Genomic DNA, 18,729 nt, shown 5'->3' with positions numbered 1-18,729 from the left:
GTAAACTTGTGGGGGTATCAGAATCACCCTCAAAAGAAAACGCAGGTATTTCTGGCCTTGACTCCCTGGGGACGTGGCCACCGACCCCTTATTATCTTGGTGGTCAGAGAAGCAGCTTGGTTCCTTCCCTTCTGCCGGGGAGCCCCAACTCACACCCACCTCTGCGCCTCAGCGAGGGAGGAGAAGGGAGGTAGCGAGCTGTTTGCCTCCATCCGAAGAGCAACGGAATTCCTTGGCCTGGCTCTTCAGTGATCCTCTGCCAGCTGGCTGCCTCTCTTTCCTCCGGGAGCTCTGTGAGTCACACCTCCGCAGTGCGTTTGGCCCTTGTAGGCCCTGAGGGCTGGATCTCAAAGTATCCGCAGCCCAACTTGGGAGGGGGGGGGGCGTGTCACGTGGTGTCCCTGAGCAGGGGAGGCTTCGCAGCCTAGTGGAACAACACAGACCCGCAGAATGCAATCCGTACCAAGCTGCTGGCTGCTCCCCAGAGGGTCAGCCTTCTCTTCGCCTCCCCTGGGAGGCCACTGTCGGCGTGGCGGTCCCAGCGGGTCGGCTGTGCAGAGGAGCGGACCACTGGGTTCTCTTCCTGCATCCCCTCAGCTGCCCTCAGAGAAGGCCTAATTCCACTGTCAGGAGCTATCTAGCTCCTTAGTCAGGGCGTTGGCACAGCACCAGGAGTGATGCTCTGGGTCCTAAACGTCACCAAACGCAGGTCGGGTTATTTTGATTTATTGATTGATTTTATTTTTTATTTTATTTTATTTATTTATTTGACAGACAGAGATCACAAGTAGGCAGAGAGGCAGGCAGAGAGAGAGGAGGAAGCAGGCTCCCCGCTGAGCGGAGAGCCTGATGTGATGCGGGGCTCTATCCTAGGACCATGAGATCATGACCTGAGCTGAAGGCAGAGGCTTTAACCCACGGAGCCACCGAAGGCGCCCCATGTAAAACCGTTCTTCTTACCCTGGAGGCAGAGGCCCACATTTAAAGGCTAGACCTTTTTCCAAAGCAGGGACAGGTGAGCGTTCTAGCTGCCTCTCAGGGGAGGGACCGGGGAACCTTCTAGATGGAACTTGTGCACACATGCTAATTAGAAGCCCTGCAGGGAAGAGCCGAAGCCAGCCCAGGAGCACTGCCCTCCCACAGTGCACCTGCAGCAGGCCCTGTCCCGTCCCCCGGGGAGGGCCCTCGGCTGAGGGGGCCTGTGCTGCTGGAGCTCTGTCCGGCCTACTTCCTCAGCTCACTCCACCGGGGCCTGCGAAGGCTCACGGAGGGGACGGCGGAAATGACACAATGGTATGAACGGGGCCCCGCAGAGCTCTGGCAGGCAGCAAGCCCAGGCAAGAGTGGGGAAGTCCGCCTAGAGCTTTTCAAGAGTAGGCCTGGAACCTGAAAACCTGTTTACCCCTGTGCACCACTGACTGAGGTTTCCACGGAAGCTCCTTGTGTCCTTGGTGAAGCGCGAATGATGGAAAGCCTATGGGTCCTGGGCACCATGGCGGGGAGCAAGTCCGCCACCTGGCGAGCGGGAAGAAGCTGGGGACCCATCACGCAGGGCCCACAGTAGCCCCTCCTGGTGCCCCCTCCTGCTTCCCTAGAGCAGAGCAGCTCTGGGCTCTAGGTGAGTCCAAGGTGGCTCTTGCCCTTCCCACTGTCTTACACGGCCCCCACCATACGTGCCAAAGGTGGGTTTGAAAGTTCGCTGCCCTGGGGGGGCGGCAGCACCTGGAGGGCTCAGTCAGTCAGCCTCTGACTCTTGGTTTTGGCTCAGTCATGATCTCAGGGTCCTGAATCGCAGGGTGGTGAGATCAAGCCCTGCCTCGAGGCTGCATGTGATTCTCTGCCTCTCCCTCCGCACCTCTCCCATGCTCTCTCTAAAATGAATAAATAAGGAAAATACATAAATACCTTTTAGAAGTTAGTGTCCCCGAGAAGATCGAAATAATTTCCCCCTTCAGTCTTGTCCCCCATAAGTTCCATTCCACACATCTGTCTAAACCAGCCCTCCTCTTCGTCCCTTCCCTAGTTCGCAGGAGGACAGGCGTCTGTCCCCCCATCCAGTCGTTTGTGAAGCTTGTTCTGTTCGCTCTAACACCACCACCACCCTTTGTTCCGCCTCTTTCCTCTTGGAGGGTGAATACAGGCTTTTTGCGTGATGGGTGAATGGAAGGAGGGAGGGAGGGAAGGAAGGAAGCAAGGAAGGGAGGGCAGGGGAGGGCAGGGGAGGGGAGGGGAGGGCAGGGGAGGGGAGGGCAGGGGAGGGGACGGGAGAGGATGGGAGGGGAGGGCAGGGGAGGGGAACAAACACAAGAATAATCCCACTTTCCACCTCTCCTTGACCCCTGTCTTTCCTTTCCCTTGGAAATACGCATTTCACACTCCGTGGCCTGCCCATTTCTCCACCTCAGTGACACCACTGACCTCGTGAGGAGCCCTCTAGAGTACGGGAGGCGCCCGTCACAGTGTTATCCCAGCATTGTCTCTCTTGGTGACACGCGGAGTAACCGGTGTCTTAGTATCGACGGCATCTCGAATGTGATGAAATGGGTCACGCTGCTCAGAAAAGGCCACGAAATTCTCCTGCTGTTTGATGCTCAGCAGCTTCCACCTGGTTTCTGTCCCCAAGCACTCCCCACCACCACCCAGGGGGGTCTGAATTCCTGAACCCAGTGTTTTTGACGCCACTTTTAACTTGATCTACGTGGTGTGTATGACCGCACGGGCCTCCTGGTTATTTGCCTGTTTCTAGGCCACACCGTCTACTGCCTCCCAAATGCCCTGTCCTCTTCTGCCCCCCCCCCCTCTCCCTAGTGCCAGCCCCTTGCTCCGGGCCACAGGGCAGTGTCCCTTGGAGCTTGTTCCTCAACTCTGCTCACCTGCGCCTGGTAATGGAGCTCTCACCATTGACTTCATCTGTCACCTGTGTATCAAAGGCCCTGGAGTCTGGGTCTGTACCCAAGTCTGTCTTTGGGGCACCTGCCTGTATTATGTCCGTCCTTGTATTGCCTTCCATCCCCTCTCATTCTGGAAACATCCTCCCCACACAGGACAGGTGGGAATGTCTGGAGACATTTTTGGTGGTTACAACTTGGGAGAGAGGATGCTACTGGTGCCTAGCGGGCAGTGGCCTGGAATTCCCTAAACATCCTACAGAATATAGGGCAATTCCCCCCAAAAAGGGTTCACTGAGGCACAATGTCAGCAATACAGATGTGGAGAAGCCCTGTCCTATGCACTTCCGAGGGGCAGTGCCCCAACTGAACTCCCTCTCATCATCTCCCACTGCGCATGCCACTGTATTCTGTGGTTCCGTGTCTGTCCCTCCTACCGGGCTGGCGCCTACAGGCACACACCCCTGTGTTTGGTCCACCTGCCCTCCTCAGTCCCGATCAAGGAATACGGACAGAGTATCAGTCACCCAGGCACTGCTGTGGTAGCTACTGTCTGTGTGACATTCCCAAATCAAATGTATGTCGCCTGCAGCCACCGACCCTCATAACCCACTCCTGCGGGTTGAGGGAGGGTAGAACCTGCAGGGGAAGAAGTGGAAGATTCCGTTCAGGTGAGAAAATGTGAAGAACCCAAGATCTCATGCCTCTGCCTCATGGGTAGGCACTGATACCCATGGCCACACAGTACACGGGAAATTTCAAAAAGCAAAAGAATAGTTTAGATTCAATGATTATTTCTAAAAAATATAAAGAGGTTGAATAACTAGGTAGGCATAATCATCTAGGTCTATGTTGGTAAAATAATTTTTTTTAAATGAAAGCTAATATTAACAGAAAGATGAGCCCTTTACTATTTGGAATAGTAAAGGCATTATGAAGCAAAACCAAAGTGTTGGGGGCAGTGGGGACTGCCAAGAAAAGAGCAACACAGGAGGAGAAAAGGATGAATCGTACGCTGGTGATTTATTCCTATGGTAGAGTATAAATTCATTTTTTCCTCTTTTTTCTGAATTCATTTTGACAGTGGATTAATTTTTCCTTCTATCCTAGTGTTCTCTTATGAAGTTCTCATCTGGGTAATATATAACATCTTTGAACTCTCCAAATTACTTAAACCTTTATGAAATACTGAGTGCATTACATCTGTACCATTTTACCTCCAACTCTGCTTCGAAGTCTCCTTCTCATGTTTTAAACCAATCCTCAAGAGGCGCCTGGGTGGCTCAGTGGGTTAAAGCCTCTGCCTTCGGCTCAGGTCATGATCTCAGGGTCCTGGGATCGAGCCCTGCATCAAGCTCTCTGCTCAGTGGGGAGCCTGCTTCCCCTGCCTCTCTGTCTACTTGTGATTTCTATCAAATAAATAAATCTTTAAAAGTAAAAACAAATTAAAAAATAACTAAACCAAGCCTTGAGCCGCTCCTGTCTGATCACAGGAGCTGCATCTCTGGAATGTACCCCATTCCTGGGGGCATCCCAATCCCCTCCTGTCCTTTCTATGAGCCTCATTTTTCCTCTTTTACTCTGACTTACTACGTGGAATACATCTTCGTATGCTGGCGATTTATTCCTATGGTAGAGTATAAATTCATTTTTTTCCTCTTTTTTTCTGAATTCATTTGGATACCTTACATGAGGGCTATAGCTATGAAAGCAAAGAATACTGGGTTTATGGGAGAAATTGTTCTCTTGTGGATTAGGAGAGCATGAATCCTCTCTATGATTGCAGAAGCCCCATGGGGGAGGCACCCATTCATCACTCACAGATTGGGGGGTCCCCTTCGGGCTTGCTGGTGTAGCCACCAGCCTGTGCTCGAAGGCCACACCCATCTGCGGAGGCCTGGGATCCTGCCAACCAGGGGAAGCTAGGGGCTCAGAGGACACCTGCTGCTACTCAGAAAGGGGACCCTTTGGAGGCTTTTATGGTGATCTAGAGAATAATACTGAAAAAAAAAATAGAAGAAAAGACAAATTAGAGAAATCGCTTACATTTCTGTCTAAAGTCAGTTCTTAAAAGCCACAGAAAAGTAGGTTTCCACCACGTCGTTTCCTGTGAATGGTATTATACCCTATATCCTTTGAAAGGAGAGGATAATTTATAGAAGAGAAACAAGCTCAGTTGTTAGACACTGAACCATATTCACACTCCTTCCCCAGAGTTTGGCAAAATGATGAAATTAAGAAAAACAATTAGGGTTACAACTGGTGTGCCTCCCAGGTGCACACCCCGAGGTCGCCACCAGCAGCCGCACCAGCTCTTATTCTCAGCCTTGGGGACAAGGAATCTGAGTCTGGGGCAGAAGTGCAGCTCAGCTTGCATATGGCCCATGGGGGAAGGGCTGGGGAGGGCGGGGAGGAGAGGGTAAGGGTGGGGGGAGCGGGCTCTGAGTCCCAGTGCGTCCCAGTGCCAGCTCTGTAGTTTTCCCAAGGCAGCACCTTTCTGTTTAGCTAGGGATCGAATAAACAACCCCGGAACAATTTCAGTACAAAGCGTTTTTTATTGACATTGTAAGAAACATTGTTCTTTCTTTTTGTTACAAAAGGACTAGGTGGTTCCGAAAGCAAAAGTAGAGTTCACGTGTGGCGGGACTGCGGCCCTGGGCATGAGGTGGGCACGGGGGCATCGCACGCGGAGAGGGGGCATCGCACGGCTGCAGGCTGATCCGAGAAGGCCCAGAGCCGGCCACATCCGAACACTATGCCTACAATACTTAAATGTATTTACATGTGTTTCTTTTAAAAAAGGATTACACATTTTATTTTTTTAAAAAAATCTAAAAAAGGTGAAAAAAATGAACTCGTCTTTTCTTTTACACGTTTGCGGGATACACAACAGTAACTTGTCTGAAGAGAACATCCTCCATCAGTTCAAACAACATGGGAAACCAGGTACAAGACGGCGGACTCTGCTCGGATCGCGGGCGCGCTCGGGGGGCCCCGGAGTGCGCACCCCCGCGCGGCGATCGGGCAACAGGGGCTGGTCCCTCGCATCAACAAGATCAACAGAAAATAAGGCACATACATCGCAAGAATCACAACTCTGCGGCTCGAGGGGACGAGCCAACGTATGAGGAGCAGGGGCAGTCTCACTAGCTCTTTAGGAAATAAAACGGTTTAACGAATAAAAACACGGTTCACACGGATGTTCAACAGGAGAAGCAGGCACGAGCCTGCATTGAGAAGTAAGGGGGGTCACTCATGAGTCGCTGCGGTCTCCCTCAGCAGGGAGGGTCAGAGACATGGGGAGGAGGCTGGCGGCTGGAGAATGGGGGTGCGTCCTGCCAGAGAAGCCAAGTCTACAGACAGAAGGCTTCCAAGTGGCCCCAACAGACCTTCCTTCCACTGACCTTCGGGGTGCATCGCAGCGCTCGGGAAAAGTACACTCTCCTCCTCCCTCTCCCCTCTTCCCCATCTTTCTGAGATTTCCACAGACAGAAGCCAAGGGCTGCGCTGAAGTAGGTCTATCTCTGCAAACCTAAGGGCCGGAGGAAGAAAAGCAAGCATGGAAAGGTAAAGAATGGTAGCCACGCGGAGAATCCCCTGAATCACCACAGGGCAAAGCAGAGACTCAGGATGACAACGGTCCTCCCCCACGGTGGCCAGTTGCCGTCTGTCCTTCCATGGAGGGCAGGCGAGGTAGGAATTTAGGGTCACTGAGAAGTGCAGGTCACATCTGGGAGTTTGACCGGGGAGGGACTCTGATGGAGGAGGAGGGCAGGGTGGTGCCAGGGGCCGCCGTCCTCACTCAGTGGCTGCAGAACGCCTAGGTCCCAAGCTTGGAAACCAAGAACAGGGTCAGGTCAAACCGTGAGAGCATGTAAGGTAAGATTAGGATGTAGTGATTCTGCTTTTTGTGGAAAAAAGAGATTCAGGGAGTGGACCACTGATTTTGTGACCGGGTCATGGACTGTTTTGAGGAACACAGAAAAAGCCTGGCTCTTTTTTGTTGCTCAGATCCATTGAGCTCAGATCAGTAGCTGTCTTTCGCTTTTGGGCTCTGTTCCAAAGCAGATGCATCCTTGGACTTAAGAGCAGGTGCTGGTTGTGGGAGGGCAGCAGGAGAAGTCTCGGCACCCTTCCCAGTGGTTTCAGGAACATTCCGCTGAAAACAAACCCAACTTTCTCAGCCACAAAGTTCCAAAGGGCAAATTTCCCTCCACGCTGAGATTCTTGGTCCAAAGGAGAGATCATGAATATGAGAAAAATGGGCTGGTTCTAACATTTTTTCCTATTGTCTAATGTTTTATTTTACTTGACTCATCTAATATGAATTTAAATGGCAGGAATAAAGGGGGCAAAAAGCCACACAACTGACTCATGAGTCACTTTGGCTAAATCCAACTTCCAGGGTCAATGGGATGAAACAGAGAAGGTAGTCTGAGGTGTTAATATTTTATTTTTAATAGTTTACACATTTTGGAATGTAAAATGTTGGATAATCCATGTACTCTGTACACATATAGTATGTCTTTTATGTGTATCAGCTGCACATGGGAAGTAGCTGCACTTTTTTAGTCTTTAATCCCAAACAAAATACCAATTAAGTCCACGTGAAGGACTAACTGCATAGAACATTTAACTTCTTAACCAGATGCCTTGTTTAATAGAGAAGGTGTAAGAAAAGGCATCCACTCAGCCACTGACCATCTTCCCTAGCACTTACAAACACTAACAATGGTTAAAGTGATTTATTCCAAATGTCATTGTATGTCAGCTTTTTCCTTTACAACTGTTATAAATCCCTTAAAATAGGACACTTAGAATAGAAATACTCCTTTGCTACAGTGGAATGAAGGTATGTTAATGAAATAGCCTGCCACTGGGTCTTTTAAATACTTAAATACTTAGAGCTATATATAATCAATTCTCAGTTATCTATGATAATGAGTGAAGAGATGGAACTATAATCAACAAACACAGCAAACCCACAAATGTTCCCCACACTATCTCTACCCAGTAGCTTCACTCTACAATCTACCTAACTTCTTGCCAGAACGGATGGAAGCTGCCAACCCACCACCCTTCCCTTCTTTCCCTGGAGCGCGGAGCAACACTGAATAGTTGTGGAGACGGAGGGCGGAGAGGCAGCGTGGATAACTGGGAAGTGAGCACATAGATGCACCTGCCCTGAGCGCACGAAGGGACAGGAGGGATTCTAAACCCCAACCGTGAGCAAACGAGTGTTTATCTGCCAGAGTCCCAAATTCCTGCTTGCATGCAACCCTGACCTGAACTGGGATGGGGAGTGCGTCAAAAATTGGCTATGCCTGCTACAGCACACCCACAAAGGATTCTTAAATTCACTATCCATATTCTGGTTTTTGTGCCCAATGTGGGAATTACCAAAACAAACAAACAAAAACAAACAAACACCATCAAAACCAAAAAGCAAAAACAAAAAACACCCAAGAAAACAAAAAACAAAAAGAAACACAGAGCACATGTAAGGGAAAATTTTAAAAGCTGTAAGTGTAACCCCTTGGTCAAAAGCACACCAACTCCTATTTCCTTTGAGTAACAGAGAGACACATCAAAACTCTCGTATGAGAAACACATCGAAACTCTTGCATGACTTCTCTTTGAAAAGAACGTGCACATCACACATTTACACTGTTTACTAAAAAGGGGGGGGCTTGCAGTTAAAAAAAAAAATAAAGGAAACCAAGAGGATGGTTTGAGTGTCACAATACTGATTCAAAACTGAAATGGAAGACAGTTTCTCCCTAGAATACTTTAGGGTTGTTCAGAGTCCTTTTCCATAAAAGGAATATACTTGAAACACATCCCAGTTAGGTGAGATGAGATTGCTAAAATACATACAGAACTAAAACAAAAAACAAACCGGCCCAAACCCGAGTCCATTTCATCTTAAACTCCTAAAGTTTCACGTTGGTTGGCAGCCGTTTCCCTATTGCCTACTGCATCACTGCAAGGAATTTGCTTTCTTCCGCGAGGGAGGTCAGCAAAGAGCTCATGTCCCCGATGGCCATGTTGGTGGTGCTCACGGACAGCGCGGGCAGCGGGAGGGATGTGCGCGGGGTGGTGAGGCGGGAGGAGCTGTAGGAAAGGTTCTGCATGATGCTGGGGCTCAGGGCTCCAGACATCAGGCTGGCGTGGTCCCCGTCGTCGATGATAGCATCAAAATCAATCTGCACCCCTTCCAGGTCATGGCTGTCGAGGCTGTCCACTGTGCTTGTCACCTGGTTAGCACCTGGGGAGAGTAATTCAGAGTTTTCGGCGCTGGCCCCCTGGAGCAGGCAGTTGGCTTCTGAAATGGAGAATGAACCAGTTTTCATATCTTGCTGACTGAAGCCAACGGTTTGGTCATAGAACTGACCAGAGTAACTCTGTGGGTTCGAACAGAGCGGATGGGGCTGCCCTTGTATCTCCATCTTGATGCCGTTCACCCTACAGGCCTGACTCGTGTCGCTGAGCTGTCCCTGCTGCAGAGCGAGGCTGCCTCTCAGCGCGGCCTGCCGTCTGCTGCCCCCGAAGCCGGCACAGGGCTGGTAGCCCCTGGCGGCTGCCAAGCCCGATGACTGGCTGCCCTGGCAGGGGGGCCCCGGCAGGCCGCTCTCTGGCCCCTGACAGATGTTGACGTGTGAGGTAGCGCTGACCTGCTCTAGCACCTGCTGACCCGAGCGGCCCACCCCTTGGTGGTCGTTGAGCAGCTGATGGGACAGGTACCCCTGGCCCACCAGGTCTTGGGGTGCCATGCCATTCACAGCGCTGCCCGCTGATTCGTGGGGCACCACCGACAGGCCAAAATCTGGCTGGCTCCCGTTCCCCGGCACCGTGGTGCCTTTCAGCTTTGCCGCCTGAATCCCGGCACCACAGGCCCCGTCCAGCAGGCCGGGGGCTGCGAGCGGCCTGTTGAGGCAGTTCCCATACTGCTGGGTCTTGTAGGGCTGTTCGTGGAAGGTGTTCCCGCTGGTGCCTGGTCCGCCACTGTGGCTCGTTAAGTGCTCGGGGCCGCCATAGGAGCTGCCGTGCTCCACGAGGGTCGGGTACCCCCCAGCAGGGCCGACCCCGTTCCTTAAGGGATTCTGCGGGTGAACGCCCATGTTGGCGTTGGCGTAGAAGCCGAAGGCTCGAGCCTGCTGCGCCGCCGACCGCTGGCCACACTTCACCTTGGACGAGCACAGGTCGGCGCTGCCAGAGCTGACCTCATTCCACTGAATGGGCAGGTCGGATTTGCTGGCTTCAGGGCAAGGCTGCTCCAGCGGCCGGTACTGCTGGCCGGCGTGGCTGTCGGGCAGCCCGGGGGGCTCGAAGTCTCCGCGCCCACTCCCCAGGCCGGGCCCATGGGGCCCTTTGCCATCATCAGAGACGGCGCTTTGGAAGGGCTGTTCATACCCCGCCTGGTTCTGGGCATTTAAATACTGCACCACGTCGTCGGGCAGGAAGTCCTCCTCGTTCAGGCTCACGTCCGCGTCCATGGTCAGGGACTGCAGGGTGACGTTCTCCGTAATGCTCGGAGGGCAGGGGGACGCCGCGAAGTGGCGCGGCTGGCCGCCCTCCGGCCGCGTGTAGTTCTGGAGCACTAAGTTGCGTTTCTCCAGGGAGGCGGGCAGTGCCGGAGGGTTGAAGCCGTGGAGGCTGCCGAAGCGCGGCACCCGGGGCAGCGAGAGGCTCTCGGACACCGTCCTCACCGGGTCGCTGGCCCGCCTCACGCCGTTGCCCAGCGCGTCGGCCGGCAGCAGAGGGCGGCGGCCATAGCTGTGCGCGCCCCCGTCGCTGCACCTCCGCGGGGGGTGCACGGGAGGCAGGGCCCCCGCGGGCTCCCGGCCGTCCCCAAGCAGGGCCATCTGGGTCTTCAGGCTCATCCTCTCCATGTTGGGCAGCGGGGTGGGGGGCGGCCCGCCGGTGGCCGCCGCGTACTTGGCTTTCAGGCGGTACTGCTGCGCCGGCGTGAGGCTGAGCAGGCTGGGCAGCCCGTCCCCCTGGCTGGCCTCGCTGGACCTGCGCGAGGCGTCGGTGGAGATGGGGTCGTAGGAGTCGGCCACGCTCACGTTCTGGGGCCGGCCCTCGGCCTGGGACGCCTCGCTGGACCTGCGGCTGGAGAAGCAGGGGGAGATGCCGGAGGAGCGGCGGCTGCTCAGGTAGGCGGAGCTGATGGTGCTGGTGCTGCTGTCCCTCCGGTTGAGCATGTTCAGCATGGTGATGTCCACACCCACAAGGTCGCTTCTGTTCGGGAGGAGAGTCAAGGGCCCGCCCAGACTGCAGCTGGTACTGGCCTGCGTGCCTGCAGAGAGAGGGTGGAGAGACGCGCGTTCATTTCGGGAGGGCGGGAAACCCGTCAGGTGCAGGGTGGGGTGAAACTAGTTTTGGTTTCCCCGCCATGCGCAGAGTCTGCCACAGCCCCCAGCCTCTGCTGCGTGTCCCCAAAGGAACAGTGAAGGAGTGGGTGCGGCTGCGTACCAAGAAACTTTATTTGCGAGTGGGTGGGAAAGTTTGCAGACCGCTGGCTTCAACAGAGCAGTAGACACAGCCTGGATCACTTAAGCTCCTTCACAGGTGTAGGGCACAGTGCTCTGGGGACAGGCAAGTCCAAAGCCAAAGGCATTCCCGGAGTGTCCTATCTACTTGGGGCTTCCTCTGACATCCCCTGAAGGTGGAGGACATCTGGGTCGGTGGGTGGGAGCTTCACCCTGAGGATACAGTCTGGGCATTCAGTGTCCTCTCAGAAGCAAAACCTGACATGGGTTTGGGGCTGCAAATGCGCAAGGCTGCCTGGCCTGCCTTGACCTGGGAACATGTCAGTCAAGGTGGCTGCTGATCTCCCGGGTGCCGATGGGAAACCAGATGGCCGTGCTAACCCAGATGACACTGCTGGAGGGACCTCCTCAGCTCCATCCAACAGTTCTGATCTCACCGTGAGAACAGAAGTCCTACATTATTATCCCCTTACGAACTGCTTTTAAAACATGGCCTCGGGGCACCTGGGTGGCTCAGTGGGTTAAAGCCTCTGCTTTTGGCTCAGGTCATGGTCCCAGGGTCCTGGGATGGAGCCCCGCATCGGGCTCTGCTCAACAGGGAGCCTGCTTCCCTTCCTCTCTCTGCCTGCCTCTCTGCCTACTTGTGATGTCAAATAAATAAATAAAAAATCCTTAAAAAAAAACAAAACAAAAAAACAAACAAAAAAAACATGGCCTCTCCAGAGAGGCCACACTGATGGGTGTGGTGACAGTGTAATTTTAGGACCGGGAGACACACCAGTACACACCAAGCCAGGTTCTTCCCACTGTGGCCTGGATGTACAAACAGAACGGAGAGCCCGGAGCCGAGGAGAGAGGGCACATGGGACTCACCATTTCCTATGAGAGGAGAGACTGCAGGGGCTTTGGGGGGTAGAACGGGGTTCAGTCGTGGAAGCATTCCATTCACTTGTTTGAGCCTTTCTAGTTTTACGTGCTCCATCCATTTGGTCCCTGCCGGGTTCCTCCTGGCTTGCAAGGAGAGGGCGGTGGTTGCAGTGGAAATGGTCGAGTCCATGATTGGGGTTTCGTCAATGGCCCCGAGGTCTCCCACACCACCTCCATCAGTCAGAGGAAGCTCGAGCCCACTGTTGGAAAAGTTGCTGATGGGGGACTGTTGGCTGCTGCATGAAGACTGACCACCAGGGCTTGGCTGAGATGTCTGCTGGGGTCAAGAGCAAAGCAAAGAGGTGTAACTGGGAAGAAGAAAGCAAAGGAAGCCAAAAACAAGGGCTCATACAGACCCTAGACCTCCAGGGTGCTCCAGAGGTGCAGTGAGGGGAGCTGTGTGCCGGTGAATGGAAGCAGCCTCTCACGATCTAGGGGCTGATGGGATACCCAGCAGATGTGCGGTGGGGGCAATGGAAGCGGGGCATGCTGAATGGGGCTGGGGGCAGTGACTGGCATGATACCAGCCACGGGATCCTTCCCCAGATGCCAGCTCTGCAAACAAGCTTCCTCAGCTCTAATCCCACTTGCACGACTTGACTTGACCCTTTGGGCAAAAGACTCAGTCACTCTAAACCTCAGTTTCCTTATCTACAAAATGGGGACAACTTACTTATCTTTGGGACTGTGGCGGGAATTAAGTGTGAGGCCCAGAGAGGCCACGAAATAGACAAAGACCTGGGAAACAGTTCCCATTCAGCTCCGAGGGCATTCGCAGTTCATCTTATCCCAGGTGGCTTTAGTCCACAGGCTCGTTCTGCTTGGCTCTAGCATGTGCGGGAGATGGGTACTTGAGGGGCACACTAGGTCCTCTCCCATGAGACCCTCTCTGAGCTGCTCAGGGCTAGTTGCTCAAGCTCTCTGTAACCTCCCCCACTTCTGTCTACACTTGCCTGCTCCACAGAACCCCAGCAAGGCTATGCATAAAGACAGCTGCAAGAAATGCTCCAAGTTACAGCCATCTGAGTCTGGAATAATCTTCCCATTCCCCTAAAGTGCCCTAGCATTTCTCTGGGAGAATCAGGCAATGTTTCCCTCATCACCACTGTGTGGACTGTATAAGCCAGTTCTGCAACTAGAGAGAAACCTGAGCCAGTGCACAGGCTCTCCATCAGGGAAAGGACCCCCCCCCCCCTCAGCCCCAGGGCTCCTGGAGATGGGGAATGAGGGAGAACTGGTCCTCAGATCTTGGGGGGCACCCTATAAAATGGCCCTCAATGACCAGTCTGCACAGCTTAGAACTGCTCTATCTTAAATTCCATTGGTGAATTCCATTGGTAGATATACAGGATAACCCCTCTTTTGTGGATAAGAAAACTAACGTTCAGAGAACTTCAGTGATTGCCCAAAGTCACAAATTCACAAGGTCAGTACTAAGACCAACCTAAACTCCCTGCCCAGCACCATTTCCATCTCCCCACAGAGGCTTCTCCAGCGTTACTGGGACTAGAAGCTTCCAGCAGCCCCAAGAACAAATTCTCCTGGGAGAGAGAACCACACACACTCAGTTATGGAGCCCCACTGTTGTCCCAGTGGGGTACACAGGGGTTTTAGGAAGGGGTTTTAGGCATAGGGCTTCTCAGCAGAGACCATCACACTCGTTTCGCAACCACACTAAGTACAGCCAAGCAAATGAAGACGTCCTAAGTGAATGCCATGTGATACACCAGATTTGTCCCGGGCAACCAAGCAGAGCCAAATGAGATACACAAATCTGATGGGGACTTTGGGAAGCCTGGCTCGTGTTTTGCTTTGGCAGAATCCTGGAGGGCCAGGCCACCTGCTCCTTCCCAAGGGACTTGGAGCATCCAGGATTTTGAAGTCTTTGACTCTTGGACTGTCAGCTCAGAGTGTGTGCAGGTGAATCCGTGTGTGTGTGTGTCTGTGTATGTGTCTATGTGTATGCACACACACACCATAGACTCAAGCCTCTAACAGGGCACAGAAGGAGGCAAAAAGGCCTTTAAGACCAGAGAATCGCTCAGAGGAGCTCAGACCCTTCGACACAGATTAACTGGGAACAACAATATATCCAGATCACCCTCAAAGAGGGAGGACACCCGTCTGGTCCCAGAATGAGTTTACATGCATCAATTCGATAATGTGATAGTCTTTGAGAACATCTGCTTGGTCGGCCGGCCGTGATTTGTTATGAAAACCTAGACAAACAGAACAATGAATTTCACCATCTGACTCCACATTTCCACATGCTGAATGTTCAAAACACATTGCTTCTACATTTGAAACATAGCTGAGTACTGTTCACTACCAAAGATACCACAAAGCACAAAAATGAAAAATCAAATGCACAGAAGTGAAACGTTAAAACAAACACAAAACAAAAAGAGCAGAGAAGCCAAAATTCCCTCACCTTATTACCCACTGTCCTTAGGAAGTGAGAACAAGACATTTAGGAGCATTACACAGAAGAGATGTGGAATTAATAAGAAAAAAGAAGAAAGAATTTAATTCATAGCACGATGATCAAGAATACATTTTTTAAAGAAAGAATATTAGAAATGTAAATCTCATATGCATTAGTAAATGTCTACAAAACGATCTACTTATATTTATATGTGTATGGATATATACAGACAGAATAGTCCCGTGTACGAAATCAGATGAATTTATTAGCCTTCCCTATAACATATAGAGCCTTGTCTCAAGGCTCTCTATGGTCCCTTCCAGTGTATGTTTCTATGATTTCATTGCTTTATAAAATAGTTCACATCTTGGGGCATCTCAGATGTCACTGAACCAAATAACTATACATTCTTATTTCTACCAATTTTCTTCTTAAATAATGGGTCTTTGGAGAGGAAATGACATGTTTTCTTGAGGTAGGGATGTACATTAAAGGTACAAGAGGCTCTGGGTCCTTAGGATGTCCGAAGAACATAAATCATTGTCTTTTGATGACATAATCTAGGAGACTACAAATTCATTTTCCTTGTTTCATTAAACACCTGGGGATAAACTGTTGAATGTTCTGCACGTTGTACCGGTAGTCTTTATTTTAGGAAACAGATATGCGATCCCCCGCAAAAGTATGCACAACACCGCTTATGAACTGATTAACTTTAACGTACAGTGATGAGTCGTAAGACATACATCACCTTTTGACTAAGGTGCTTTTTATTTTTATTATAGTTTATTTTTTGATATTTATTTTTCTTTCTTTTTTTTTCCTTCCTTCCCTCCTTTCTTTCCTTTCTTTCTCCCCTTCCTTCCTCTCTCTCTCTTTCTTTCTAAAAGCAAACTACAGGTACCCACTGGCAACTCATGATAAATCTGGACAATTTCTTGGTATTATTTTGGCTACACTTAATGTCACTCTCTAAAACTCTTAAACTCAGCAAGTCATTAAAATTCAACCAATCATTAAATTCCACTCGGTCAACTCCAAAATTGTACGTGGGCGTCATTTCCTCTCCATACGTACTGCTGCGTGGTGACATCACTCAGGAACTCATAGGATGTCCATCCAATTGCTGGACTTTTCTGATTTTAAGAAGACACTTTGCAAAACAGAGTATAGCGATGCCTGCCTGACCAGTCGTGTGCATCTGGAAATCCAAGCCCACAACTTCTATCGGGTATGTTTCCTCTGTACATAGAGTAGCCAGATGAGACCCCAGCACATTGGCGGAGCTGACCCCGTTACACACGCCGCCAGACACAATTGTACCAAAGCTTTCCCAATAGCTACTCCTTTCATTCTTCCCCTTGCCTTTCTTACAGGTTTAGATGTTTTGTATGGCATAGACTTAGGGAAAAAAAAAAACAAATCAAGAGCAGTTTGAAAGAAACTGCAGCTGTAGCATGATCCCTGTGTCCGTCTGGTGACCACTAAGTCCCCAGACCAGAATGATTTCCCCTGATGACAGCTTTCTGGTGCTTCCTCTTCTCCTCACCTCTATGGTTCGGGCTCCACTGCTAAAATGGTCTCCAGTCTATCAAGCCCATCCCTAGCCTGACCCTAGAGCTGGCTTTTCTAAAAATCAGCCGGGCATGTCATTCACCATCACCAGTAAAATAGAACCCCTTTTCCTCCTCACTCCTTTTCATTCCTGCACATCGTCCTGGGCCACTACCACCCCCCCCCCCCCCCACCCTCCACCCCCACCGCTGGCTCCTGCTGCAATGTCAGGCCTGCACCTCCCCCACTTTGAGAGCTGAACTTGAGACCCACCCACACCTTTCCTATCACATCCTCAAGTGCACAGGTGGTCTGTTCCCTTCTCAAATGCTCTCACGCGCACTTGTGGGAAAAACCCATCATGCAGAGTTCTAGTATTTGCTTTTTGGTGGTCTGTCTAGCCCACGGGACTATAAACACCTAAAGAATAGGGATTGTGCATATTTGTTTCGGAGTTACCAGGGCAAAGCACGATGCAAAATATGCATTTATAGAAAGCCTGAAGGGCTTTCTCCATTACGGGTCTACTGGAAATATAGTCAGTCATGCCGTTCTTTCTATCTGCCCTGATGTGCTATGGTTCCAGACTGATTTTTAAAAAGTTAGGAAACTCTGATGCTCTTTTCTGAGTTACTCTATGCTGATTAACCTTAAGTAAGGAATCTGGGTCTCTGAGCTCCTGACCCCTTCAATCAGGGAGTCCAGTGCAATGAGGAACTGGGTGGTTTAGTCTGTCCTCATGCCCTCGTTGACTTTTTAAAATAACCTAGGATGGCTTGGGGACCAGCAGAAGGAAAGCGAGTGACATACCATGGGCTTCTCTGCCTTGACTGCTTTCACTTGGAGGCATTCTTCCCGCTTTGAGGTAGTGTGGCTGAGGTCCTTCTGCTCCCCAAGGGCTCCCTGAGTCTGACGGCCGGGCGACCGGGACTGTGAATGGCTGCCGGAATCGCGGGGCGGGGGGGGCCGAGGATGTATGTCCCCACGCTGCTTCTTGGTGACGTGAGCCTCTGGGCCGTGCACTGTCTTCACGTGCTTCCGGAGGGAACTCGGGTCTGTGTAGCGCTTCGTGCAGCCTGGGATTTTGCACACATATGGTTTCTGCCAAAAGCCCCACGAATGAAATAAGAAATTGTTACCAAAGCGCTCGCGCCCCAGCCCAACAGTCTCACGGATGCACACCGCAGCTTTCACTCTTTCAAAGCACCTCCGCAAAGCTGGGAGGTTTTCAGACACCTCTAGATGCTAAGGGTTTAATAAGGTCATTTGAGGGAGAGACAAACCATGAGAGACTGTGGACTCTGAGAAACAAACTGAGGGTTTTAGAGCAGAGGAGGTGGGGGGTCGGGTGAGCCTGGTGGTGGTTAATAAGGAGGGCACGGATTGCAGGGAGCTCTGGGTGTGGCGCATAAACAATGAATTCTGGAATACTGAAAAGAAATAAAATAAAATGAAAAAAAAAAAAAGGGCCATTTGAACACTGTTCAGGGCCTGCGAATTTGGCTTTAATAGACTGTTTTTGGGGCGCCTGGGTGGTTCAGTGGGTTAAGCCGCTACCTTCGGCTCAGGTCATGATCCAAGTGTCCTGGGATCGAGTCCCACATCGGGCTTCTTGCTCAGCAGGGAGCCTGCTTCTCTCTCTGCCTCTGCCTGCCTCTCTGCCTGCTTGTGCTCTCTCTCTGACAAATAAACAAAAAATCTTAAAAAAAAATAGACTGTTATTTTAAAAGATGCTCAAGGACAGCTGCAAATGTGCAGATCGCCTGTATGTTCTTGGAAACATTTATCCTATAAGTAAGAATAAGGCCCCTGGTGTCAGGGTAGCTGCTCAGTAGGTATTTGAAGGTGACAGTGAAGACGATGACAATGATGGTGACAACTGCAGAAGGAGTCTCACGCACACATCACCTCATCAGAACGCCATGTGCCTCTGGGAGAGGTCGTGTGAAGACATTTCTTAGGGATGTCCTGGTTTTCTGATCAAAAATCACTATACCCTTTGTGAAAATGTGCACATAAGCATGTAAAAAATAATTGCCTACAGCCTCTTCTGTGTTAGAGATCATTAAAATACATCCACTGGGGTCATGTTGCAACTGTGTGGGATGTTCAGGACTCAGAATATCCAGAACCTTCCTGATTCTCAAAGTCGCAAAGCCCTGTCTGACCGTCTGTGAACACTCACTCACAAACTGAGAAGGGCTGGTGGTTGGTGTCCTAGAAAGGAGGGTGCCTGTCTGGGTCTGCCCCTGAGTGCCAAAGCCTGTGAAGGATTCCATGTTCCATGTGGGCCTGTGATCAAACCTACAAACGCAATCATTAAAAATTCTACGGATGCTTACAGCTAAATTATTTACTCAAATCACAGAATCGCTGGCATTTACTCATGACCAACATCAAAACTGGGATTTTGTTTACCTGGCTTGAAATATAATATATT

The 18,729-nt window shown here is 51.1% G+C and overlaps 1 protein-coding gene across 2 annotated transcripts in view; it reads right to left on the bottom strand.

Annotated features, from left to right (window-relative positions):
* Positions 1–8,787: 8,787 nt before the first annotated feature.
* GLI3 (GLI family zinc finger 3) overlaps positions 8,788–18,729 on the bottom strand; it is a 263,860-nt gene continuing 253,918 nt past the window's right edge. Inside the window, exons 13-15 of one of the 2 annotated variants that reach the window (XM_059397219.1) lie at positions 17,100–17,390; positions 12,257–12,587; positions 8,788–11,190 (exon numbers count right to left, since the gene is read on the bottom strand). In XM_059397219.1, the coding sequence (XP_059253202.1) occupies positions 8,861–11,190; positions 12,257–12,587; positions 17,100–17,390 (2,952 nt within the window). In that variant the 3' untranslated portion in view covers positions 8,788–8,860. The remainder of the gene's footprint in view (positions 11,191–12,256; positions 12,588–17,099; positions 17,391–18,729) is intronic. The other variant, XM_059397220.1, reaches the window with a different exon arrangement.

Source organism: Mustela nigripes, chromosome 4 (genome assembly GCF_022355385.1).
Source record: "Mustela nigripes isolate SB6536 chromosome 4, MUSNIG.SB6536, whole genome shotgun sequence".
In the NCBI taxonomy this organism is placed as follows: domain Eukaryota; kingdom Metazoa; phylum Chordata; class Mammalia; order Carnivora; family Mustelidae; genus Mustela; species Mustela nigripes.
The sequence above is the reverse complement of the archived record's forward strand: the minus strand, read 5'-3'. Positions and strand labels throughout refer to the sequence as shown.